At 51.6% G+C, this 26,192-nt stretch overlaps 2 protein-coding genes across 4 annotated transcripts in view; one reads left to right on the top strand and one right to left on the bottom strand.

Moving 5' to 3' along the window:
- SSH1 (slingshot protein phosphatase 1) overlaps window positions 1-12,063 on the bottom strand; it is a 41,411-nt gene extending 29,348 nt beyond the window's left edge. For all 3 annotated transcript variants that reach the window (XR_012652295.1, XM_075041188.1, XM_075041190.1), the window contains exons 1-2: window positions 11,903-12,063; window positions 7,148-7,188 (exon numbers count right to left, since the gene is read on the bottom strand). Coding sequence is in view for 2 of the 3 variants with exons in the window: in XM_075041188.1 (XP_074897289.1) it covers window positions 7,148-7,188; window positions 11,903-11,968 (107 nt within the window). In the remaining variant the exon portion in view is untranslated. The remainder of the gene's footprint in view (window positions 1-7,147; window positions 7,189-11,902) is intronic.
- Window positions 12,064-12,498: 435 nt separating this feature from the next.
- On the top strand, window positions 12,499-26,032 carry DAO (D-amino acid oxidase). The gene is made up of 12 exons (XM_075039591.1): window positions 12,499-12,845; window positions 13,557-13,803; window positions 15,208-15,413; window positions 15,553-15,667; window positions 16,033-16,109; window positions 16,544-16,609; window positions 17,359-17,413; window positions 17,922-18,026; window positions 18,613-18,695; window positions 20,576-20,693; window positions 21,549-21,647; window positions 23,170-26,032. The coding sequence occupies exons 3-12, from the start codon at window positions 15,220-15,222 to the stop codon at window positions 23,299-23,301; spliced, it is 1,044 nt and encodes a 347-aa protein (XP_074895692.1). The 5' UTR covers window positions 12,499-12,845; window positions 13,557-13,803; window positions 15,208-15,219; the 3' UTR covers window positions 23,302-26,032.
- Window positions 26,033-26,192: the final 160 nt, after the last annotated feature.

The following is a 26,192-nucleotide window of genomic DNA, read 5'->3' as shown; positions in this document are numbered from 1 at the left end:
ATTCCTTTTCCCCTCCACTCCAAACTCATCTTTTACAAACAGAATCAGTATTGCAGAGAGAAGCAGACATCTATAGTCCAAGAAGTTTTACAGGGCTGGGAGGGAGATGCCCACACACAGGCACGCTGCGAGCAGCCCCACAAGCAGCAGGTCTCCACAGGGATGCCAGTGTTGGATGTGACCGTTTGGAAGTCAGACAGGGCAAACAAGCAACCTGGCAGCTTTCCCGAAAATCTGAAAGGGACATTTTGTCCCGTTCCCTGCATTTGGATGCCTTGGCCCCCAGTGCTAAGCCCCAGAGGTTTTCTGCCCAGCGGTCAGCAGCACACCACCACAGATCCCCCAGCAGCTGCCTTCACTAGTGATTCTTGCAGCAAGGATTTCTTCAAGAAACATAGGTGAGCTGGTGTGGTTTTGGCACGTTTGTCAGTTTGGCGAGTCCCTCTGCACTGGGTCTCTGTGCTAGTGAGATAAGCGTCAGGCACACACTCCGGGTCCTACAAGAAATGTTATGTCAGTACTGGGACTTTGGGGAAGGGTTTGGTGCAACGAGCAATACCTTGACATACCAACAGCGAGGAGTTGCTGAGGTGGGTACAAACACACAGCACATCAGCTGCTCCGCCGGCATGGTTTGCGTTCCTGCTCCTGTCCCAGGAAGGACACAGGGAAACCTACCCCTCTTGTGGCAAAAGATAACCCTTTGCACTGGCTGCAAGGGGAAGACGTCTGTGCACACGAGCAGCTCCAGCAAAGTCATTAACCACTGTCAGTTCACGCCCTGGTTATGGACATTTATACCTTACATTACACAGAGCTGATGCACATCTGTCCAGGCTGCACAAGCTCAACACCGCTGACTTCTGCCTGAACTGCAACTCTAAAAACTTTCAGAGAGGGAATGCAAGCTCTGAAGAGAAGAGTCCTTCTGATCCTAGATAAACCTAAACAACTAATGGATACAGTTTGCATCCTAATCCATTCGAGGCTGGGCTTACTTTTGGCTTATTTTGCTTTCTGATTTTTTTGTGTAGCAGTAAAGTGATTCTGCATCAGGGATTCAGATGCTGCAGAGGGATACATAAATGTTTGGGAAATAAAAAACTCAACACTCTCTTCATTAAAAGTAAAGCCATGCCTATGAAGGCATTCTGTCCATTTCACACTCTCCAAAAACATCTTAAGAGCATTTGTCAGGCAGACCACAGCTCTGATTTGTATGAGAAATCCCTGACTCGCAGATCTTGGCAACCGATTATCAAAGATTAAGGCATTTAAAAATCAAGAGGCATTTGGGACCAAAATATTTTTCTGACCTGGCTCTAACACCTAAATAAACAGTAACCACACTGGCCTTTTACAGAAAAAAAAATGTTCAGTGCAAAGCCAGTACTTTTGATAACAGGGCCAGTTGTTTTGGTTTTTGCCAAACTGCTGAGGTTTCATGAAAAAAAAAAAAAGAAAAAAAAAAGGGGGATTTATACATAATTCCAGAAAGGGCCTGCTCACCACATCTTCAAACCGGCAGGCCTCCTGCTGTTACTTTACCTACCTCCAAGTAAATTCCTCTCATTGCTCAACTTCAAGTCAGCAACAGTTTCCTGGAAAGGCCAGATCTTAAATAAGTGTCAAGTAAGAGCACGCTTCCTCGGCTCCATGGTCTTTGAATGTCCCCACACAACCCACCACAAAATGTAAAGGCCTAATTATATCTCCATCGGCTTCCACGGCCACACCTACGGGCCAGAAAGCTACTGAGGGTCACGAGCCTGTGAATTTGCCTCCCCATTGTATGGAGCACGCTAAGGCAGGATGCTGCAGCCTTGCCAGGATGTGATTCAGCGTCCTGTTTTGAACAGTTAATAAAGTCAGCAACTTCTGCCCCAAGATCTCCCACCAAAAAACTGGGAGACAATAAATACTGCAGCGAGCTGGACTTGTCAAGTATGCAATGAGCTGCTGTCCCTACAAATAAATCCTCAAGACAGCAGCCCCGGCGTACCCCCAGCCCCGTGTACCTTCCCAGTACCATAAACACGGCCACTCAAAGCTGCGGATACAAGCCATTCACTCAATGCTGCCTCCAGAAAAACAGGCTCATAAATCCCTAAAAAATGTTAAAGATCAAGGTGTTAATAATAGTTATTGTATATTGTATTTTAATGCACCAAAAAAGTATAACATATAAACATCCCCAGTTGTGGCGGGCACTCAGCGCAGCGCAGGAGAGCTGTGCTGAGCAAACACGCAGCTGCACAGAGAAGAGCCTGAACAGCAGGCTGGAATTGCATTCGCTCTTTGAGTTTCCATACTGCAGAAGCCAGCCTTAGCACCAGCGAGGAATCTGGTTCATTACAGTGATTTTAATCAAACAGCCTCCTTCTAATGAGTCCTGTGGTGTGTGCCAGCCAGGACGATCATAGAATCATAGAACCCTTTAGGTTGGAAAAGACCTTTAAGATCATCGAGTCCAACTGTTAACCTAACACTGCCAAGTCCACCACTAAACCATGTCCTTAAGCACCACATCTACACAGTCTTTTAAATCCCTCCAGGGACAGTGACTCAACCTCTTCCCTGGGCAGCCTGTTCCAGTGCTTGACAACTCTTTCAGTGAAAAGATTTTTCCTAATACCCAATCTAAACCCGATGATGCTCTGTAAAGAGTTTTTCTGCAGCAATTACTCATCCTGTTGATCATGGAGCTGCAAAGGCAGTTTTCATCAGCCTGAGGGCTCCACCTAATTCCTGCAGTGAATGCAAAACCAAGTCAAACCAATGCCCAGTATAACTCCACTACCTTCAAAAGAGAAAATTACCTTCCTTCATTAAACTACAACAAAAAAGCAGTAACTAAAGGAACTGTAGAGCTGGTTATCAAACCAGCGTGGCGGAGCACGTTTGTTCCTGACCAGGTGATCATGCAAAACACAAAGGCGAGTAAGTGAGGTGGAAAGCCAGGGGGACTTGGTGCCTTCTACCCATCACAAACAGCCATAGGCTTCTCAGAGCTCAAAAGCTGTATGACTCTTACAACTGAAAGCTTTTAATGCTGAATAAAACCAAACAGACCTAACGCTTTACTCTGAGTGTTTCAGAAGATGAGCTAATAGTCATCTGCCAGGCTGCAGATGGGAGAAAGGGGCTCGGGAACATTAAGTAACTTGGCAAGGTACACAGGATGGCATCAGCAAAGAGAGGAAGACCTCCAGTCTCCTCTTCTTCCTCTACCACTTCTCTGTTCAGCAGGGCATTGAATACTCCAGGCAGCACTCTCAACACAGGGTCTCCACTTCACTCTCGGCTGTGGCCATGCAGCATATAGAGAAGCAGCAGAGCAGTATATACCATTAAAAGACTCTGCAAACATATACAAGCCCGATCCTGAAAACCTTTACCTTCCACAGCTGCTCTTGCCAGCTCTTAAAACTGGGTTTAGTGGTGCCAAACAAGAACAGTTCTTTCCATAATGATCTTCAGGCCTGATCAGAGGCTGGAGACAACTAACTCCCAGGCCTTTCTGCAGCAGTTTGACCTCCATCTCTCTGCAGAAGGTGCCTGAAAACACTCACCTGGCCCTGTTTCTGACCACATTGAGACTGTGATTGAAAAGCCAATAATGGCAAAGACTACAGAATGACTAGCTAAACAAACTTATTTGTGTTTGTAATTAAAACCAGTGATTATCTTGCTGCATTTGCCAACCGCATCTGAGAAACAGCCAACACTCACAACACGACCAGCTTTGTAAAACATCTCCTTTGACTTGGTGCTGGAGAGCCAGCCAACAGTGGTGAGTGATGAAAATCAATCGGGTTGCACCAAGAAGCAGCATAGGAAAAATTGCACATACCCCATTCTCCCAGAGCAGTCTGCTTGAAAAGAGCTCAGCACTGCTCTCAGTCTCCCCCACACTTGATATCATCTTCTTTGAGGTTGCTCTGAGCTAAAAGAGCACAACACGGCTCTGTAACAAGTTGGCAGGCACTGTGCACACAAGGCTCGTGTTGAACTCAGTGGACCTTGATCTTGTAAAACTTAAGGTTGTGCTTTTAACTCTAAGCTAATGCATACTCTCATGGACTTGATGTAACCATACCAGCAGTTTTATTAAGATTTGGGTGAGATGTCTCAAGGTCCTGTAGGTGCATTGCATCATTAGAGAAAAAAGGGATCAAGCCACAACATCCCATGGCTGATTGGCATTCAGGAAGGAAGATTTCAGCAAACACAGATAATGCAGAGAAACAGACATGCAAGCTGTTGTCTGCACCAGCTGCACCAAGCCTGACTGGGCTGTTACATCTGAGTCTGTGCTCTTACTTTTTCTTCTGCTATGAATCTTTACCCACCGGAGAGCAAAACGGACTCCTGGCTGTCTGCTGGAAACAGTGTGGATGTTACCTTATAGAGGCTTCCGCAAAATTTTTGAGAAGTGAGAGAACAGGAAGTCTTTAAAGCACATTAATGTCTAAGAAAACGCAGATAGCAACAATATCTTTGAAAGAAAAGCTGAACCTAGAACACGTTCCCTCAGTCTATTTTAGAGTAGAACCTGTTTCAGGGAGAAAACAGAAACAAAAGCATTTTGGAATGACAGAAACCATAAGGAAGGTCTGCTGCTCTTAGACCAGAAAGCAGCAAGACATGCAGCTGGTTATAAAACCATGATACAGACCCATTCCTCCAAGAAAAAAAAATCAGATAGCTCATATAACCAGATTCAACTATGCAGTCTCGAATGAAAATCCTGGAATTTTTTTGAATGAATGAAAATAATCTGTTCAGCAAGCGGATGAGCAAGTTATGTCATAAATGTGTAATAGCACATTCATCCTGTACCGATGAAATGCAGTTTGAGCTGGCAGCAAGATGGGGTCTTGTTTCCAACAACCCTCCCTTTTTCTAACCATTAGGATCTTTGAGGTCTGCAAAGTCAGGCAGTGGACTGCTGACCCCTGCACTCAGGGCACATGTGACAAAACACAGCTGTCACCTAAGTCTCCACCAAGGCTAGACCAGGATCTAAAGATTCACAAATATCATCATAGCCTGTTCCTGCAGTTTTTTCAGAGGAGACCTGAATTCAGCTGTTGGAGAAGCAGCACAATGGAGTTGAACAATTCTGCCACCCCATGGGCACCGGGTAGAGTCTCAGCGAATTGATCTGGAGCAGCTGCTGGCAGGAAGGAGACAGGATCTACCCACCTTCCTGCGAGAGAAGCTTCATTTATCATCTATGCTGTGTCCACACTTGGGCCACACATTTTCGTCAGTCCTTGGCAGTGTTTCCCTCTGAGTACAGCAAAGGCTCTGCACAAGAGCCATTCTATTCTTGAGGTCTATCTAGTAATTTAATTACCAGATTCTTATCCTGAAAACTGTGTACAGAAGAGCAGCCCCAAGAGACCGAAGGACAGAGGAAGCTTTTGGGATCTCAGTATCTCAAGTCAGTGCTGCAGCATTTTTCAATGGCCAGCAGAAAAGTATCAGCCTTTAAGCCCAGTCTCACTACATCCACCCCCAGGATTGCTCTGGCCAGTGATGGATGCACATGCCTGGCTTGCAAAAGGCCAGACAGACCAAAGGTAGCCACAAAACCAATGATCTCCCAGCGATTTATCTGTACATTCTCATCAAGTTCATTTGTAATGAACAGGGATAAAGTTTTATTTCCTCTTTCAGCACAAGAACCAAATACACAAAAGAAGAGGCTATCATACTGCTTGGTTAAGTATTTTATATTCTTAATGCAACTAAAAAAGCACAAGAATTAAGGATGCATTGCTATTCATGACTTCAGCGGGCTCCTGCTTGAACCCTGAATTGCACAATAAGCCCATGATCAAGCTGGGAGTAGAACCAGGAATCCTGAATTTTGCTTTAACCAATATAAAATGCATTCCCCACAAAATAAACTAACAAATTACATTACAAACTGCCACTAAATGCCTGCACACCAGAGACCACACAGCAACCAAACATACAACACTTCTGACCCATGTGCTTGCAAGCAGGACAGCCACTGAATGCCAGGCTTCCCAGAGTGGGCTGCAGTCACTACAAATCCCCTGGGGGACAGAGAAATGGCAAGGCCTGACACTTTCCTACTCTGTAAAGGAGCACCTTTGCTTTTCTGCTCTCTGACTTCACTTGCAGGGTAAAGACAGTCTGTGCCCTAACATCCACTTGCTGCTCCCAAAACCAAAAGGTTAGCCAGACTTCCAATCAACTCCACTTTGTCCTAGTCTCAGTCTATCAGACTGAGACAGAAAACCCACTGCCACCAGCATCTCGGTTTTGTATCTTTGCAACAGTAAGTCTCAAAGCATAAAACAGGATGGAAACAACGAGATCGAACTCCAAGCAGCAGCATGAGTGGCTTTGCTTTTACCTAAACCCTGGATAATTAAAGTAGGAAGTAGTAACAAGGAGAAGAGACCAAGCCTGCTGAACCACTGTTGTGTTTTTACACTTTCTCTCTCAGATTGCAGTTTACAGGTTAGAGGGTAAGAGCTGTCTGTAACAGCTGGGTTTAGATTGAACAATCCACATAATTACTCAGAGCCCCATCAGGCCAGGGTCCCACCAAACTAGCTTTACCATTACTACTTCTGATCTCTGCACAATGTCAGCCAGAGAAGCCTGTCTCTTCTCCAGCAGGATATTTCAGCCTTTTCCTCCCCCTCGTATGAAGAAAGTGGCTCTACACAACCCCAATATCAAAGGAGTCAAATTCCTGATGGTTAATACCCAGGAATGAGCAGAGCTCTCCCCTACCCACCCTAGAAGCGTACCCCCCTTCCCAACCCAAAGCCCCAGCCTCAGAGCAGCAGCAGCAGAGAAAGAGACGCTGCGATAACAGTTAAGTGCTGTGGCCAGAGCTGACGTGCAATTTTCCAGTTTCTTCCCACCAGGAAAAAAACCACAAACCCTCTTTTATGCCTGCAGTTCATTAAACGCTCGTCTCAGAACTAAACTGATAAGAGAGAGAGAGAGCATCCCCAGTGTTTAGCTCTCTGCAGACCATGCAGTCCCCTCCAGGCAAGTGTACTTGCTCGAGTCCTGAGTGGGATCAGGACTCAGCTACACAGCAGACAATTAACAACAGTGGAAACAACGTTTAGAGCCAAATAGCTCTGCTTACCTCACATTTAATTTACGCTCTTCATCACTGCCAACCTCCAGCTGAGGGGAGAAAAGAAAGATACAGAGAAAGTTACATGCTGGTTGTTTCCATAATGCAACTTTTAAAAAAAATCCCCGCGCTTTTTAAAACCATCCCTGCAACAACAGGTTTTGAGTGGTTCTTTTCCGCGGGGTTTTCTCTTTCTGGTGCCAGGGATAAATGAGACTCCCTGGCCATATATGCCATCAGCACCCAGTGCCGGGTGACAAAGGGGCTCACGGGGATTTTAAAGCTATTAGGTCCTAATCCTGCAAGCTGGTCCTAGAGCGCAGATCAGTTTGAAGATCGCCAACCTCGACGTCACCAAGAGTGCACACACATCACTCCCACTGAGCACACACGTGAGAGCAGAACCTGTCCCAAGCAAAAGGCTGCTAACGAAGAGCTGGGCACAAATTAATGCTGTAATTCAGTGTGCAGTGACAGCACAAGTGCCCTCCAGTGGATGCAGCCCAAACTGCCCAGCTGGAACTGCCCCAGCCTCCAGCACCCCAACTCCAACCTGGAACTGACGTGCAGCCCCTCTGCCATCTCAGAGCTGCCACCTCGCCAATGAGGCCACCTCCACCTGGATGCTGGTAGATGATGTGTCCCAAGGCTAGGACGATGCCCGCCTGGTTGCTCAGCCATCCACAAGTCCTATGTCTGCAGCCTTCCTGATAAAGACACTGCTTTGATGGCAGGCATGTATTAAAACGGCCACTTTTTCACTGGTGGAAAGTCCTCCTAGAAGCAAATCTGGCTGCCCAGGTGACATTACTGGCCCTTACACTTTATTTACTCTCCTTAAAACAAAAGTGTGCTAGCTGACTTCAGCTTACTTTCAGAGAGAAACAATTTCACATAGCCGCGCTTTCCAGCCACCCCCTTCAACTGCTCTATTAGCTTCTGGATAAAATTTCATATTAAAGAAAAACAGAGTTGGGACTAATTGCATCCAGAGCTACCCACCAAAAAAAGGCTCAAAGATAATTCTCATCCTTTGGTCCCGCGTAAGTAGACAGAAGAGAAAGGGCCAGGAGCATTCCCTCAGAGGGCAAGGTTGCACTGGGGAGATGGTTTGGACCCAAGAAGCAAAGCAGGGACCTTACCCATCACCCTGCAATAGGAAAACCTTCAAACCTGCCACACACCAGAGCCTAATGAAGCTGGAGTGACACTTTTAAGAAATCATGCTCCATCAGCGCTAACACTCAGGGAACATTTTGTTATTTACTACAACATTGCTTAAAACCCACATCAAATAAGGCCACCGTAAGGGTTACTTGTTTCCGGGTCATTCTGTAGATAAGTCAAAAATAAGCAAATAGTTTCAAGTAAAATGTTCAAGCTTGAAGTTTTGTGTGCACATAGGACCTGGGGTGTTCCCCACCACCCCAAGTTGAGACTCAGGAGGCCAGAGCGCACAGGAGCTGCTCTGTTTACAATCTGCAAGAACCAAGTAATGCCAGGAAAAAAAACCCAAATGCAACTGCACAGGCCGGATATTAGAAATATAGCCATTTGGAGGAAAAAAAGATACACAAAGCCCATCCAAAATGACTGCAGCTGATGGCAAGAAACATACCATCGCTATTTTTAGTCTGTTTACACTGTGCAGTGGCAGTGCAGAGCCAGTCTGGCCAGGGCAGCAGGCAGAGCCCCAGGAACACCCCGAGCCCCAGTGCCCCCCACCAGCAGATCCCTCCAGCCCTGGGAAGGTCTGGCAGGTTTTTGGCCTTTGTAAGGTCACCCTCCTGCTTGTTTGGGTCTGTCACATAGCAACAAGGTGGAGAAAAACTTTTTTATTTTTTAAACAAATATGACTGTGAAGTCACGAGTGTCGTCAGCTGAAGCTCGGCAGCAGAGCTGGCCCCCGAATCTGCTGTGGGCTCATCTTTTGCAGAAGCTGACTTGCTTTCAAAGTCGACTCTCGTAGTATTTTCTATTAAAAAGCCACAGTAAACCCAAAACAAGGCAGAAGCACTCAGCATTGTTGCTGTCTGCCTTGTTTTGGTCAGAGCATCCCTCTGAGCTGGCGGGTTTTACGATGCACCATGCACAAGATGCTGTGGACCCGCTGCTGCTCACCAGTGCCACGGATCCCACCACAGCACAGACACCAGTGCCAGGGCCAGACCTCCACCAGCTGTATCCACATCCCTCCCTGGGGACTGTGCAGAGTGCGGCCGGGCTTGAAGGACCTGGCATGGAGCAGGAGGTGGTGTGGAAGGGAGATGGCAGCGGAGCTAACAAGTGAAGTGCATGCAAGTTTGCAAGTGTGTATGGACTACACTCTCCTAAGAATTTCTGGCTTGCTATGTTAACGCAGCGGCAAGGCTCTCACAGGCAGCAGCATCCATTTTACAAATTCCTTCAGGCTCATGAGTTGAGAGGCTGCAGCAGCTTATTCACACTTAGCAAGGACATATGGGCAACATTTTCCATTAAAAAAAAATCTTCTAATAATTATTCATATAGACTAAAAGCCCCAAAGAGCCCCGATTTTCCTTGTGAGAAAGATCATAAAAGATCAGGGACCACACTGGCCCTTTTTGATGGGATTTTTATTTGAAATTAACATTGTAAAAACAACACGCTGAATTTGGAAAGGGATGGTTTATAGTTTTATGGTATTTCATTCCAGAAGGGACCATTCAAACAGAACGGGAGCTGATGTCTTCCTCCGGGAGCCATTGAAGTACACCTGAGCCATGGATGCTAGTGGCAGAAGTGCCCTGCCATGGACAATGCTAGGCAGCAAGTTTGGGGCAGCATTTCTGAGAGGGAAAGGGAGAATCATATATGGTCACCCCACTGAAAAAATAATAACCAACACAGAGCTCCTACACAATGCAATGCCTAATGCAGATGTACATGGTAAGGTGAGAGGCATATTGCTTGGACTCCTCTCCCACCCGCACCAGTTAAATACAGTCTAATTCCACTGCCTGCAACAAGGTTATAGCTCATTTACATCTGTGTAGATCAGGTGGCCACTAGGTCTTGTTTAAGACTCTGTCTAAACCAGAACCCAACAAAATTCCTTCTGAAAAATCCTCAGAAAAGCACAAGTCTTGTCTCCAAGTTTCTCAATGAAAACAGCGCGGTCCAAACACTGGGTCCCTGCAGCCTCAGGAGCCCAAACCACATCAGAGGGATCTACGGCAAAAGTCGGCAAAAGGAAGGGATGAGTCACGTCTCCAGTGAGGGCCATGCAAAGGGAACCCCTGCGGCCCCTCTGGGCGAGGGAGAACCTGTGAGCCTCGCGGCATCGTCCCCCTCCCACCTACCCCCCCTCAGACCAGCTAATCGGGGGAGTCACAGGGACCTGACAGGTGACAAATAGGATTGTTTACCTGGCAGGAGCAGGGACAGAGCGAAGCCAAGGGCAGGGAGCATCAAAGGAAAGGGAGGGGGAGGAGAGGGATGCATAGGGCGGATATGCAGGGAAACACCAGGCCTGCCTTTGGGAGTCACGAAAGAGATGGGTTAGGAGGAAAAAAGGGATGCGCGGGGATGAAGAAAAAGAAATTGGAGGGTGCAGCTGTGTTTGGATGGTGTGTGGGAGCTGCGGTGAGGGAAAACAGAAGCCCAAAGGGAGCAGAGGCAGAAGGTGTTTCTGGGGTACAAGAGCGAAGGGGGCATGCAGCAGAGCTGGGACACGCAGGGTGCCTGTCCCGGCAGGGCAGGGATGCATGGAGCAGAGCATTACAGGGGCAGCAGGTTAAGCAGCACATACAGGACCCCAGAGCAACAGAGCCGGGAGGGAAGGAGAGGGCAGCAGCATGGTGCAGGCTGCGCCGCAGCGAGGAGTGGCAGCAGACAGTGCAGCACGGGGATGTCGCGCAGGTATGGGGTAGAGCGGGACGGGAGCTGCTCTGTCGGCAGGGAACTGACCACAACTGCCTCGGGAAAGGGCTGGCGTGAGCTCCCTGTGGGGCAGAAGCTGCAGCGGGCATAGGGAAAGGCGGTGCCATTGCAGCACAGGCTGCACAGGGACGGAGGGGTAACGCAGGGGGTGAAGCGGAGCATCCCTGGGGCAGGAGGTGGTGGTGGCTGTGGGGTGTCAGGGAGGGAGAAGGTATGGGGCCAAGGGGCCAGCAAACACAGCTGCTCCACAAAGACAGGCCCAGCACACTGCCCAGGGATTTACCTGGCAGAGAAGAGCAAACCAGTAGCCCAAGCTAGTGCCGGGTGAGGGCTGGAGCAGGGGACAGCCATGAGGGAAACAGGGCTGCATGTGGGGGTGAGGAGGGGATGGCCAGCACGCGGTGGGGCAGAGCGGGGAGACGGCTGGACGGTCCGAGGCCTGATCCAGCCTGGCAGCGTCACAGGGCTGGGGGCTGAGGCAGAGCAGGGCTGAGCAGGGGAAGGAGCTGGGATGGCGGGGGGGGAACTTCGAGGGGCTGAGCCGAGGCCAGGAAAGGCTGCGGGGGGGAAGGGGGTGGGCAGGGGGCTGCGAGGGGCCAGGGGGTCTGTGAGGGGATGAAGGCGGGGGGCCAGTGGCTACAGGGAGCCGTGAGGGGCCAGGGCCCGTGAGGTGACGGAGCCAGGGGCCGGGGGACGCGGGCGGGGCTGTGAGGGGCCAGGGCCGTGAGGCGCTGCGGGCCGCGGCCGATGCGCGGGGCCCAGCCGAGGCGCTGAGGGGCCGCGTCCCGCCCCGCTCCCCGTTCCCGTCCTCCCCCCCGCCGCCGGGGCCTGCTCTGCCCTCCGCCGCCCGGCCCGCCTCACCTCGCTGGTGCTGGCCGAAGAGGCGGCGCTGGGGGTCGGCGAACGCTGCAGCGTGACCAGCGCCATGGCGGCGGCAACGGCGGCGGCGGGGACACGGTTATCAACGGTGGTTGCGGGGCTCCGGCCGCCTCCACCGCCCCGGCGGCTGCGCAGCCCGCCCGGCCGCCCCGCCGCGGGGAGGGGCGAGGGCGCTGCGGCGGCGGGGGCGGCCCCGGGGCGGGACGGGGCGGTGCTTTCACCGGGGCCCGGCGGCAGGGCCGGGCCCGGCCGGGCCCGGGGACACCCGGGCTGGGCTGGGCTGGGTGAGGCGGTCGCGGCCGTGGGTCACCCCACCGCACCGGGCGGGGGTGCCGCATCTCGGCACGGGGAGGGCGGGAGGGGGGGTGTCGCGGTCCCCAGAGCCCACGAAAGTGTCGGTAGGGTCTGAGCTTCAGCCCTAAAGCACCTGAACGGCTTCGGGGTGCGGCAGGCGGGAGCATCCTGCAAACCGGACCGAAGAAAGTGCGAGGGGTCAGCGGTGCCAAAAGCAAGAGGCAGACGAGTAATGGGGTAATTAGTATAAGAGGCTTTGCTGATTGCATGTAAAGCCCTTAATAATTCAGGCCGTTGGGCGACTGCCTTTCCCCCTCTGGCCCTGCCATGCTGCAAAAGGGAGCTGTGCCAAAGCACCCCGGGGTGCGAGGGCCTGGACGCTCAGGGCTTGGCCGCCATCAGCCCCAGCGGCTTTCTTCTCCTGACCACATCCCTGGGAGGATGCGACCATGGGACTGATGGACGAGCATCCTCCTTCACGGCATCCGGAGTGGGATCCCAAGCTGTGGCTTCGCCAGCTGCCCACCCTGGGGAGCTGGCTGGGCTGCCTGGATGGGGTCAGTCCCTGGCTGGTGCTGCTGCTCATGGTCGGAGAGGTGTGCAGGTGTTCCGCCACCATAAAGCATTAAAGGTACCAGGTGCTTAAACCCTATGACCTTCAGCCTTAACCCTCCCATGCCATCCCTATTGACCTCTCGGGGTAAAGCATCCTTCTGCTCAGGCTGGCATTCGCCTGCTGTGCTGTTCTCTGGCTTTGGTGGGATTGAATTCCCATCGCCTGTGGTGGGTCGTGCTGCACCTAAACCCTGGGCTCAGGACTCCAGAGACGTGTCTGCAACTCGACTCTGTGGGAGATGAGTTCCCATTTATTTTAGCCTTATTACCTCTTTTATAAGAACTTTAGGCATGGTAAAATCCCTAATTGTAGCAACTCTGCCCAAACACCACTTGTGGTTCCAGGGCTGATTCTGCTGCTGCTAATAGTATCCGCACCAACAGAAACCTGGCTTTTCAGCCCAGAACCCAAAATTGTGTTTTTTGTGAAGGGAGGGGCAGCTTAGAAACAAGAAACAAAGCTATCTGACCCCTGGGAGGGGGAAGGTGAACAACACAGCTCCTGGGGTCTATCAGGAGGGAGACAATGCCATTTCTCTCTTACCACATGAAAATTGACAGTGAGGCATCTGGTTTTCCCAGATCCTGCAGGAACCCAGTGGCTGGGGAGTCCCATCCCCATGTCCCCATCCACCAGGACTCTTCGGGGCAGCCAGCAGTCACCATGGTGACAAGTGTCAATGATGGCGTTTTGCCACGGACCGTGGTGACCCCGTTTTCTTTTCAGAGGAGCAACTCCGGGGCTGGCTGCCAGTGGCACATGGGATCCAGCGTGGAGGACTCCACCTCCCCAGGTCCGGAGCAAAGACTTTGGCCCCATTGCCTGGGGGCGGGCTGCAATCCCACTGCCCTTGGCACTTAGACCTTGCACCGCGGGCGGTTTGCTGGGCGGTAAACAAGCCGCCCTGAGAAAGTGGCTCTGTTGAAGTCTCTGAAAACTGCAGCAGCTGCCCCGGGGACCACACACTCTGCAGGTAAGCCGGTGAAAAACGTGTGTTTCTTGTTATTTATTGACCAGCGAGGCAGATACCTCCTTGGCTGGTGCTGCAGGGGCAGCCTGGGGCACATCCCCATGGCTGCAGGTAGAGGAGGCAGCCCCAGTTCTTGCCGGCCGTGGGTTATAAAACCACAGCAGATGGGAAGCAAGTGTGGCTCTCCTGCTGCCGTTGATGCTTCACCGTCCTGATGACTCATCCCTCCATCACACCAAATGTCAGTCCCGCTGCGGGCTGCCTTTCACAGTAGAGATGCTGCACTTCACCTTATCCAAATAAAACTATGGGTTAGATTTTACTCGTGCTGCCCAGAACGGGGACTGCCATGCTGCTGGCATCCCTCCGCCTACCCACATGCTGGCAGCTGAGCAGCCAGGGATGTGACCCAGGCCGAGGTGATGCACACCGTTGTACCCCCAAGCCCTTCCCTGAGTTGGTCCTTGGCCACTCTCTGCCCAGATGGTGACCGCAGCACTTTTTCCAGGCTGCAAGCCAGGAAAGCTGCGTCAAGAGGGAAGAGTCAGGGGACCAAGGGGGGGGCTGCAGACCCTCTTTGTGGCCAGCGTTTACAAACAATGGTTCTCCCAGCTGATGCCAGGAAGGGTTTAGGGTGGTGGCACAGCCACCTTCAGGTGCAGGCAGCCCTGAGAGCAACAGTGGCGTGAGGAGCCGGCCTTGCATTTATCGCACCTGGCATTGCTCCCTAGAAAACACCTGTTGTTTCCCATTTCTTTTATCTGTGCCCACCTCTTTCATCTCCAGCCTGTGCCAGAAGCTGGGGAGAATTAGGAGCACCCGGGAGGAGGGCTGGGTCCCTGGGCACAGAGGGCTCATGCTGTCCTGTGGGAGACAGCGTGAGTGGGTGGGTGCTCCCACCTCTCCCCAGCTGCTTGTCCTCAGTGTGCTGGCTGATGGGAGAGGAGGATGCCGATGGCTGTGCCACTCTGTCCCGTGCTGCTGCAGGGCACGAAGCAACTACAGCTCTTTCTGCCAGGCGGAGGAGCACGGCTGTGGGCAGCTGAGCTGCTGCTTTTCTGCTTGCCAGCGGCTACAGCATGCCCAAGGGTAGAGCCAGGGATGCCACCCCAAGCACAAGAGCTGCAAGCAATGAAGAAATGTTCCCCTGCCACCGTGGCAAACTACGCACCCCCTCGTCTGTGATTTCAGTGCCTGGTCAGCGCAGGCAAGTGTTGAAGAGGACTTGGGAGGCTCTACGAGAAGTGCAAACAAATGCCCTAAGAGCAGCCCAGCTGTGTTCCAGCAGCAGAGCTAACGCCAGGTTGGGTCCTGTGGGAGCTGATGCCCTCCCTCCAGGGAAGCCCCAGCTTGTCCAAGCAGCTCCCCAGCCCTGGCACTGCCCTTCAAGCATTTTTCCCCCCGCAGAGAGCCGGAGCCATGCGTGTGGCCATCATCGGGGCCGGGGTGATTGGCCTCTCGACCGCCCTGTGCATCCATGAGCAGTACCACAGCCTGGTGCCCTCCCTGGAGATGGAGGTCTACGCAGACCGCTACACGCCCCACACCACCAGCGACGGGGCAGCCGGCTTGTGGCAGCCCTACCTGAGCGACAACAGCAACCTGTGGGAGACGTAAGTAAGGATGAGGACGAGGAGGAGGAGGCTGGTGCCATGTCCCCACCGGCGTGCCCATCAGTGTACGAGGGGCTCAGCTGCATGGGCACAGCTCCATGGGGCTGGCAGAGCCACCGCTCTCCTGTTTTCGTTGCAGGGTCTGGAATAAAGAGACATTCGATTACCTCCTCGGGCACCTGGGCTCACCGGCAGCAAAGGAAATGGGACTTTTCCTAATTTCTGGCTACAACCTGTTTACGCAGCCGGTGCCGGTAAGGAGCAAGTCACAGCCAGGGCTGGGAAGGGCTCCAGCTCGGAGGCTGCCTGGGGGTGGGCAGGGTTGTACTTCTTCCCAGACGATGCTCTGAATGCTTCCAAATCCTTCCAAGTTTGTCTTGTGACAGTTTGCCCAGGACACGGTGTTTTCTGTGCCCCCAGTGCAATATCAGTGTGAAGTGAGGGCTGAGCCCTCCGAGGGTGGGAGCCAGCAGAGCCTTGCTGGCTGTGGTGTCCCGCAGCTGCACACCCACCCGCGCTCCTTTGGGGTGGGCTGTCGTCCATCCCCCCCCGGCTTCTGTCCCACGATGGCATAGCAATTGGGGTTCATTAATGAGCTTGACCTTTTTCCCTACTGCAGGACCCGTCTTGGAAGAACATTGTCCTGGGATTTAGGAACTTGACACCAAAAGAGCTTGAACTCTTCCCTGGTTATAGGTATTTTTCAGTCTGTTTTCCAGACAGTCACTGATGTGCTTTCCCCCAGGCAAGAAAGGTATGGCTGGATGCTCCCAGGCACCTCCCTGTCAAGGGGCAGCAAGGATGAGAAACCATGGGTGCAGAAGTGGCCTTGCTTCGTTACAGCCACTTCTCTTAAAATAAGTAGGAAACACCTCAAACAAACAAATAAAGCAGCAGGCCAGCATATAAGCCATTCCAGTCCCTCTGTAACTTCACCAGGTATTGTCAAACTGGGGGAAGAAAATCAGCAGAAGGTATTTTATACTGTAAACAGAGGGAAAAAGTCATGCACTTGTTGTGCAAGGGAGAATTGGAGTCCTGGAGCTTCAGCAGCCATCAGGAGTGCCAGGGCAGGAGGCAGCGGCTTGTGTTGCAGGTCCTTATGGCTTCCTCTCCCTGTCTGGTTTCAGCTACGGCTGGTTCAACACGGCGCTGATGCTGGAGTGCAGGAACTATCTGCCGTGGCTCACCAACAGGTGAGTGCAGAGCTGCCACGGGACTGGGGCTGGGGCTGTGCCGGCATGGGAGAGCTGCTGCTCCCCCCAGTTTCTCTGGCCTGCAGAACACAGGAGGCAGGTGTGGTTTTTCAGCCCGCAAATCAGGTGTTGCCCTGGATCCTTCTCTCATGCCAAGTTGGTGCCTGACTTCAGGCAGCACTGATTTTAGGCGACCACCCCGTGTCCTGCTGCACTTCTGACCTGCTCAGCTTGAAAATGCAGCAGTGAGGGCACGGAGGGATGAGACGAAGGAGAGGGCAGGCAGGGATGCATCCCTGGGAAGCGGGGAAAAGGGTCTGGAATTCTTGCTTATTGCCCCAGTGGGGTAACAGACTCCCCACTTTAATAGTTAGCCCAGGAGTGTATTTGTGCATGACAAAAATGAAAGTAATGGGATACTTAGAGCTGCATCTGAGCGCTTTCAGCTATGGGAGTATTTGTGGCTTAGTTTTGTTCTTGCCATTTCTAACGTGGAGTAGGTGCCCTATCCACAGCAGAAGACCAGGGCTCTGACTCAGGGCTTAGCAGGACTGATCACCATCGGTAGCTCTGGGCCATTAGGGAAATGAGCTAATGACTGGAGACTGTTAGGAACCACCAAGAAGACCACGGCTGTTTATTACAAGGAGCAACAAGCCGTACCTACACTGGGTATCAATTACAGGCGCTAATTTGAACGGTACATTTGCTTTTAATTTGCTGGTAACAAATGAACTCATTCTTCCCAGGTTAACACAGAGAGGAGTGAAGTTTTTCCATAAGAAGGTTGAATCTTTCCAGGAGGTGAGTGGTGATGTTGAGCCGGGGCAGAGCGGGGCAGCAGGCACAGCCCTGTCCTGGCATGGAGAAGCAGCACCCAGCACATATGGGCTGCTCTGGGATGTCTCTTGGCATGAATGATGGGCTGAGGGACAGTGGCAAGACTACACCAAGATCTAGGAAACAAATTCTACCAGGAAAGATAAAGGCTCTTGGGCATCAAGAGGTGGCTGAGAGGGGCTAGGGTAGCACATTTGGCCGGCACTGACTGAAGATGCAGCCAAGCATCGGCAGTACAGCTTTCCCTTAAACTGCAAACATTCTCCTTGCCTGCACACATGGGGTCTCTGCGGGAGCTGTGCTGGGGAAGCTATGCCCTGGATCCGGCCCTTATGGTTTATTCATTAGCAGGCTGTTGGACCGAATACTTGGCTTGGCTTTGGTGCAGGAATCTCATGCCCCCCATGGGTAGTGCCCTCGGAAGCATCACTGTGTGTGCACTGCTCACCGTGCCGCATCTGTCTCTCATTAGATGTTTGCCCAGGGCGTGGATGTTGTAATAAACTGTAGTGGGGTTCGTGCGGGGGAGCTGCAGCCTGACCCGGAGCTACAGCCCGGCCGTGGACAGATCATAAAGGTGAGGTGGGTGCAGGGGTTGTGTTTCCCTTTTTTTTTCCCGGAGGAGTCATTCATTAGCCACCTTATGAGATATGGCCTCTGGGGCAAATCACGGGCTTGTGGGCAGGACCCACACTGGGTTCAGGTCCTGATTCCCAGCAAATGTTGATGATGTAAAACTCTCATGTGCATGGAGGCCAGAGCAGAAAACCTGGATCCCATTCCTGGTTCAGCTGTGGGGATACCCTGAGTCTCCAGCCTGTTTCTTCATTGGGTGAAGGTAGGGGGAGGCCAGAGGCATAATACTAATAATAAAAAGACATGAAATCCTTGGGAGAAGAGGATGATTATTTGGGGTAACAGACTCAGGCCAGTAGGAAGCTCCTCTGCTTGCCTGCCTGCCCTCCCATCTCCCTGTCTTCCCATGGCAGCCGTGCAGGGAAGCCAGCACCGTGCTGTACATAGAGCCTGAGCAGAAGGGAGGGCACCACGTGCGGACCCCCAGGGTCCACATTCACCGAGCTGCCCGCATCCCTCCTGCTGCCTCCCCGAGCTGGGGACCCCGCTCTCTAGCTCTCCCTGATCCTCTCCCCTTCATCTCCCAGGTCCTGGCCCCATGGGTGAAGCATTTCATCATCACTCATGACATCAAATCTGGTATCTACAACTCACCGTACGTCATACCAGGGTAGGTGACAGCAGGCGAGGCAGGGTCTGTCTGGTGTTAGCGATGCTCTGCTATCAGCGCTCCAGAACACCAGCTGTTGACATATGCCCTGCAGCAGCCCTGTTGCAGCAGCCCAGGCTGGGCTTCATACCTGGCCTGACGATGCTTTTATTTGCCACGCGGGAGGAGAGCAGAAGGACGTGGACAGGAAAAGTGAGGGAGCTCCCACCACTGGCACAGAGAGCGTGAGCTCCCTGCGCAGACCCTGGCTCGGCACTCGGACATGTGGGGGGCTCTGGGGCTGGTCCTGGGCTCCTGAGCTCTTGGATCAGGTAGCACCAGGGGGCTTCAATGTCCCTGGTCCTGTGCTTTGCCAAGGAGCAAATCCCACCAAAGTAAAAAGCCAGTCCTGGCCAGGTCCTCAAAAGAGCCAAACACTGACAGTGGGGCAAATATTTTGGGCAAGATCTTTTGTTTTCATATTTGTTTCATACCCATCTTTTTTATCAATGGTGTTGACAAAACTGTTGTACAGCAGGTCATTGTGGGGAAGCGGCATTTCTGATTCATGCTCCCATTAAAACTGGTGGCAGGAATCCTTTTTTAGGGTAATAAAAGTCTACCCTAAAAAGCTCAGCCTTCCCACCACGGTTACGCTGAGCTGTGCTTGCGGCTGTTGGTGAGACGTCTCTTGGGGGTGTCCCATTCAGTTTAGCACCCACACAGTGTTCCTTGTCACCTCCCTGCAAGGACCAAGGAGGAATCCCAGGGGAAAACCTTATTTCTGTGTCCCCATAGCAATGAGGAGGGCTGAAATGAGATCCTGGCCCCAAACGCACCATCTCTGAAGCTCAGCAAGCAGCAGTGGCTGTGCCTGGGCAGAGCCCAGCTTCCAGCACTTAGCTTGCACTTTCCACCTGCTTCCCACCAGCAGCTTTCTTAGGGGAGTTGGGATCTATTTGGGATGGCAGCCTATGCATGTACCCAGGGAGCTAAATTGCAGGATAAATAAATACATCTGCTGTTCATCCCACCTCTGTTTCCTCCTGAGAGCAGCTATCTACCCTGCTTTGGCAATGGAGAGGGTTCTTTAAGCTGTAACTTGAATGCTGCATTTCTGGCAGTTCCTATTGTGCTAATATTTCAGGATTAGGCAATAAGCCATTATGTAAATAGGAACTTTGAATGCTCACAGCCCCCAAGCAAAGTATTCTAAGTGATTTCTGATCACAGTCCCAGCTACATATGCATTCCTCTCCTTGTGTTTATTTTAGCTTGAGCTGTCATAGCTGGGCACCAGGCTGGCTCTCAAAGGAAGCAGCCGGGTCCAGCACTCACGCATGGAGTTCACATCTTACATGCTGGAGAGATTGGCCCTGGGGGCTCTCCTCCTGCATGCCCCGGCATGCAGCCCTATTGTCTTTGTGCTTGCCAGGGCTTAAGAAAGGTTTTAGAAGGGTCCAGCAGGTACAGACACCCCCAGCTCCCCCCAGCCTTAACCTGTCTCCTGTCCTCTCTTAGTCCGCAGGTGTTTTGGGGCGGCAGCAGCAGCAATCTGTTTCTTTGTGTTCCCCACCGGCGGCACCCTGTTCCTTCCAACTCTCTTCCCCAGCCAGGCAGGAACAGACCTGTTTGATAGAAGATGAAATTAGCTGTTTGGTTTGCCCAGGCAAGGGCCTTTGGGGTGCTGATAGTATTTAATGAATGACTTGCTCATGAGCAGACATGCAGGCACCGCTCTCTTGCCTGCTTGGCATGACAGTTTCTCTGGCAGGAATAAGTTGCAGGCTCAGGGTGTAGCAGGATCCATACATTACACACAGAGTCCCTCCGTGAGATGGCCCAGCAAGGGACGGCTGGGGACACTCACCACTATGCATCTCCTTTGGCTTTTGGTGCAGGAGTGAGTTCACGGTCTTGGGAGGGATCTATCAGCATGGCAACTGGAACGAAGAAAACAGCGCCCAGGATCACAAAACCATCTGGGAGAACTGCTGCAGGCTGCTCCCTGCTCTCCAGGTGGGCCACAGGGACGGGCACTAAGGACAAACTGCAAAATCTGAATCTTTATATGAGTAACACGCAGCGCCTGCCTTCAGCAGGCCAGGAAAGCTGAGGGGTTTCTGCAAAGCGACTATTGCTTATGCAGTGTCAGCTGCCACACCAAGAAATGCGCCAGGGTTGGGTGAAGTGTGCACATAGAGTAGCCCTGGGCTTTTTGCGTGCACCCCACAGCAGCACGTAGCACTCGGCGAGAGGGTAAAACGTGGGGGGGGGGTGGCACAGCTCAGTGTTTGTGCGTGTCTGGCCACATTCATTGTGCACGTCTCAGGCTCTGTACGCGTGGCTGATTGACAGACAGGGTCTGGGGCTGGCATTACTTTTGAGGCAAGGTTTGTAGGAAAAAGTAATTACTCATATAGCTGGTAAAAAATCAGAACAAAAGCTTTGGGATGTCCCAGCCCTTTGGTCGTGGTGTGTTTTCCCCCCGCCCCGTCTTTTGGCACTGCTGCATTAGAGAAAGGCTGGCGCGTGGTGAGGCTGGTTTGTATCCACTCCTGATGCTGCCATTGCACCCTGGATTAGCAGGAAAGGCAGCAATGGGCTTTGGCACAGCAGTTTGCCTCACCGTTTGCACCGAGCAGTTTGCCTCTGCTGCAGGCTGGCGATGTGCAGGCTGTGATCCGACATTGTTCTGCCCAGTCGCCCGTTGCAGCATCACAGGAGCGAGCCAGTGCAGCAGCAGGGATGGGGCAGCCTCTGTCCCCGGTCATTGCAAGAGCTCTCATCTCACGTATTGCTTAGTGCTGTGACGTTTGGCTGCTGTAAATTGGAGAAATGCTGTGCAGGTGCTTGATGTGCTTTTACTTTCAGAAAGCAAAGATCGTAGACGAGTGGAGCGGCTTGAGACCAGCGCGTCCCTGCGTTCGCTTGGAGCGGGAGACTGTCCGCCACGGCCATTTCCAGGCAGAGGTACTGTGCACAGCCCCTGGATGCCGAGTGCCATTAACCACCGTGCTAATTATGCATCAGTCACTGTGACCTTGGCGGTGCAACACCAACATCCAGCTAACGCTGGCGGTCTTCAGCCCGCGACCGCACTGCCCTGCATTCATCAGTCCTCACTCTGTCTCCCCTCTAATAATGGATGAATCTCTGAGCCAGTTACAGCCCAATGTCAGAGATAAGTGTCAGAGATATTAAGTTTTGATGGATTTTATGGGGAGAGTGGGCAGGGAGCGCTCCTGCCAAAGGAAAACTTGCAGCTGGAGCTTAGTCCTTAATAGACACCAAAAAACCCATATGGGAGAAAAATGCTGGGATGAGCTCTGCTGCTCCCAGAGCCACACGAGACACATGCAAACCATCTTTTGGTGTCAGCATTTAAAGTAGTGTGGTTTTCTGCTGGGAGTCCATAAGTGTATAGCCCTTGTGCATGCAAACTTCATGTCTCCATTTAATAAAACTCAATCCGCAGTTTTTAATAAAATGCTCAGGGCCTCCAGCGCTGACACCAGGTTGTTGGTGCAAAAGATTGGACACCGTGAGACTTCTTCCAGTTCGAAGCTCAGCAGCAGCACAAAATGAAACATGGTGAAGGCCCAGAGGGACACTGGGGGAGCTGTACCTGCTGTGGGGCTCTGGAAAACTCAGCTGCCTCTGTGTAGGTAAAGCTGGGTGTCTAGTGTAAAACTTCCCCAAGGCAATGGCTCTTTAAATTGCCTTGTGCTGCTAATGTATCCTTTAAGAGAAAGGAGACAAGGGATGGCACAAGTTTCAGTGTGCCATCTGTTCTCGGACCCTCAGCACAGCACCTTGTCATGTAGGACCACATCACTCCTTAGCGCTGTCACTTGAACACTCATCAGCAGACCTGCAGAGGGAATCCTTGATTCGATTGCATGCATATGTCTCTGTACAGCTTGGAAGAAGAGATTAAGGCTCCAAAGGGGATGGCAACTGCAAAATGTAATTAAATGTAATGAAAATATATTCAATTTTTAGCTGGAGAGCCTTGGAAAGAAATCGGTGTATTTAGGCAAAGCCCAGAGCACAGTTCAAAGCAATGCTGTATTTGAATTAATTTATGGATCACTCTGTTCCTTTATCAGCACATCATATCCGCACTGCCTTGGCACAGGAGAGGTATAGCTATTGATCCCAGCGATGAGTCAGGCTCCTGCTGAAGCAAAGTAATTTACCTTGGCAGGAACAAACACTAGGTAGGATGTAACATGTTGTGCTCTGAGGACCATGGCTGCGAGCCCTTCTGCTGCATTTTGGGGTGCAGAGGGTGCTCTGGGATCCCGCTGAACTACGCAGAGCTTCTTCTGCCTCTCCAGTGGCTTTTGGAAGGAGGGAAAGAGCAGTGGGTCGCTAAGCCATATGCCAGGAGCTCTCAGATCCCAGCCTCTATCGTGGCTCCTTGGTGCCTTTAGCCCCAGAGGGCTCCAGTGCAGCTTTCCCAGCCCTGATCCCTTCTCTTCTTCCCCAGGTGATACACAACTATGGCCACGGAGGCTTCGGGATCACCATCCACTGGGGCTGTGCCATGGCAGCAGCCAGGCTCTTTGGGAGCATCCTCCAGGAGAAGCAGCTGGCCAGTCCGCCGCAGCCCCGCTTGTGAGTTGCCTGCTCACCTGGGATTATCACGACAGCAGTAGCTTAGAAGTCACAGCAGAAAGATGCAAGTAACACATACACGTGGGATGTCTGACCCTCCCACCAGCTCCAACACTGGTTTGTAGTGTCTCATTTTCAGGTTGCTGCCAGTTCTGTCACTGCTGTTTGCTAGATGGCTGAGTTCCCTCCACCCCGGCCTTGCACAACCTACCTAGAGGAAGTGCTTTAAAATACGGACTGATTATCTGTGGCAAAGTGCACTTCTGGCCCCAGGGATCAGTCTGCAAAGGGCAGGCAGGGTTCATCTGAAATCTTGACGGTGCTGCAGTTCATCTGCACGATGGGACAAGATCTGAAACTGAGCCGGTGCCACCTGAGGTCTTTACTGACTGCTCCAACACCCAGCATGTAATTAGATTTGCAAGCTTCCCCCAGGAGGCAAAAGCTCCTTAGTAGGAAGAAGCTCTGAAGCTCCCAGGGAAGTAACAACAGTTCTAAAAGCACGTGCTTCAGTTACAATAGCTTTTCTTACGTTCATGCCAGGACAAAGCACGGGTCTACAGCACCTGGTTAGTGTATCTGGCAATAGACAGCAGCAGTTGCCTAAAATGGGCTTTCCAAATGATGTTTTTAGCAACAAAAGCAACATGTTCCAGCCCTGTGTACTTGCCAGCCAGACTCTATATATAGCAGAGAGCATACGCAAAAGAGCTGTTCTTGTCCCTAAAACTCCCACGGGCCCTTCAGTTTCTCATTTCCTCCAGCCGTGAGACATGGCTGGCACAGCAGCTCTGAGAGAGGAGCTGACATGGGGTAGGTTGTGCCTCCCGAAGGAGTTGGGGACAGCTCCCAGGAGGGTATGACTTTTTGGGGGTGTTTAGTGATGCTGCTGGGGACCCAATGCACTGAAGATACAGTTTGGCTGATTTTTCCATGCCATGCATCTTTCCTGCTCTAAAAAACATCATCACAGACAAGGTACTGAATGGTCAAGAAGCATTAGCCTCAAATCCAAAGGCTAGTGGTTGTCCCAAGCCCAGCACACTGTGCCTGGCTCACTCTCCTCTGCAGATCAGCTAACTGTTTCTTACTCATCTGTGATGCAGCTTCTCGCTCCCTCTGATTCCTTGTGCCAGAAATAGCTCATCAACCTGGTTTGTGATGTACCAGGCAGCTGCATCTAGTGAAAGAGAGATGCTGCAGTGCAGCTGGGCTCATTTTACCTCCTGGACACATGGATTTAAAACAGTCCCATGAAAAGTGCATGTTTCCTGGCCACAGCCTGGCACCAGAGTTTTTCCCTGTTGAAAGACCCATCTCCTGACATGCTGCTTCAGTTTCACCAAGGAAAAGAGAAACTTGTGAAGGCTTTGTAGGAAGTGATGAGCACTCAGTGCTGCTAGAGATGGTCCGTGCACAGGAGATGTGCTGCCTCATGGGTACCTACGAGACTGGTCTCATTTTCAGGAGTGCTATGGAGGTTACTGTGCCAGCACAGCCGTGGCCCTGGGAGACCTTCCAGCGACCTCATTTTCCACTGAACACTATGTGACCGTTGCGTACTTCTCTGGGTTACACACCCTGAGCAGTCAGAAAGCTCTGACGAGCTTTGCTGAGTGCATGTGCTAATTGTCTGCCCTTTTACAAAACCAGCAATGATTCCTCTCACCGTAAGGGCCAGAATTTCTCAGCAGCTGCTGCCCTGTCCCTTTCCCTTTCCCTTCCTCTTGTCCCTTTGTAAAGGTGCAGGAGGGTTGTGTTTGTCTCTGCTATGACACCTGCAGTGCTGGCAAAGTGACGTTGCATGGGATTTCTCATGCCTGTGGCACTGGAGACCAAGGCAACAACTTGCTGTCGAAGGCACCAGTGAGAGCAGGTCCTGAAGTTCCTCTGGCCATGATTTTGGCCTGGTGCTCCTCCCATCCTTGCAAAGTATAAACCACCTGATGTTAGCTGTGGTCATTTGTGCTTTCTGGTTGTTGCTCAACTGCAGAACGTAATCCCTTAGGTCAGCCCCTTCCAGCTGCTGTGGCAGCAGAGGTGACAGAGAACTCTGTTAGCTGCTGTGGAGCTGTGGCAGAGGTTAGGGCAGACCGGTGTCCATCCTCAGAAGGCAGCAGAGAGTGGGTGTGTGTTAAAGAGCCTGCTGCTGTCTGGTAGCTGAGGCACCTCTCCAGTATGCTTAAAAACCAAAGGCAGATGTAGGAAAATTAGGAGCCCCTGTCATGTCCAGTCTGTCTGTCAAAAGGGTTTCCCACTTTATCTGGCAACTCACCTGATATATTGCAGCCACACTCAAAGGGGTATAATCAAGAAAGGGACAGGAAAAAAGAAAACAATAGCTGGAGAAAATTTACCATTGATTAATGCTAAACCTAATGGCCTGTGATACCACTTCAGAAGAAGCCATTCAGTGAAATAGGATCTGCTTGATTTCACTTATTCCAAATATGAGGTATTGAGGACCGTATTCTCCTCCCATTTGTACTGCTGTAAATCCAAAACCACTTACCTGATTTCCGAAGAGCTACCCTGGATTAGCAGAGGTGTAGCAAATCATTCTATAGCTTGCAATAAGCAGTTGACTCTTCTGATCTTAGAGCCTACAGGAGCAGCTGTCCTGTGATCTTACACGACCTCTTAGAAAACAAACAGAAATGATTAGTTGTGTAATTTTATTTGCGGTCTAATTTTGCTTATTTTCTAAAAGGCCACAATCTAATATATGTGCACAATAAAGGTAATATTCAAATATCTCATGTGTGATGCTTTCTCTTCTTAATGATGGCATGGAGGGGGCCTCAAATGCTAATTCCATAGAAACATCCCAGTAGATCATCATTCCATGTCTCCCCACACATTTTTCCTGAACCTTTTATCCTGCAGGAGGAAGAG

Source organism: Buteo buteo, chromosome 11, assembly GCF_964188355.1.
Source record: "Buteo buteo chromosome 11, bButBut1.hap1.1, whole genome shotgun sequence".
NCBI lineage: Eukaryota > Metazoa > Chordata > Aves > Accipitriformes > Accipitridae > Buteo > Buteo buteo.
This window is presented reverse-complemented; position numbering and strand designations above follow the sequence as displayed.

Coding starts and splice junctions, on each gene's coding strand:
- DAO (XM_075039591.1), top strand. CDS start 15,220: ATGCGTGTGGCCATCATCGGGGCCGGGGTGATTGGCCTCTCGACCGCC. Junction 15,414..15,552: donor AACAGCAACCTGTGGGAGAC/GTAAGTAAGGAT, acceptor TTTTCGTTGCAG/GGTCTGGAATAAAGAGACAT. Junction 21,648..23,169: donor ACGGCCATTTCCAGGCAGAG/GTACTGTGCACA, acceptor CTTCTTCCCCAG/GTGATACACAACTATGGCCA.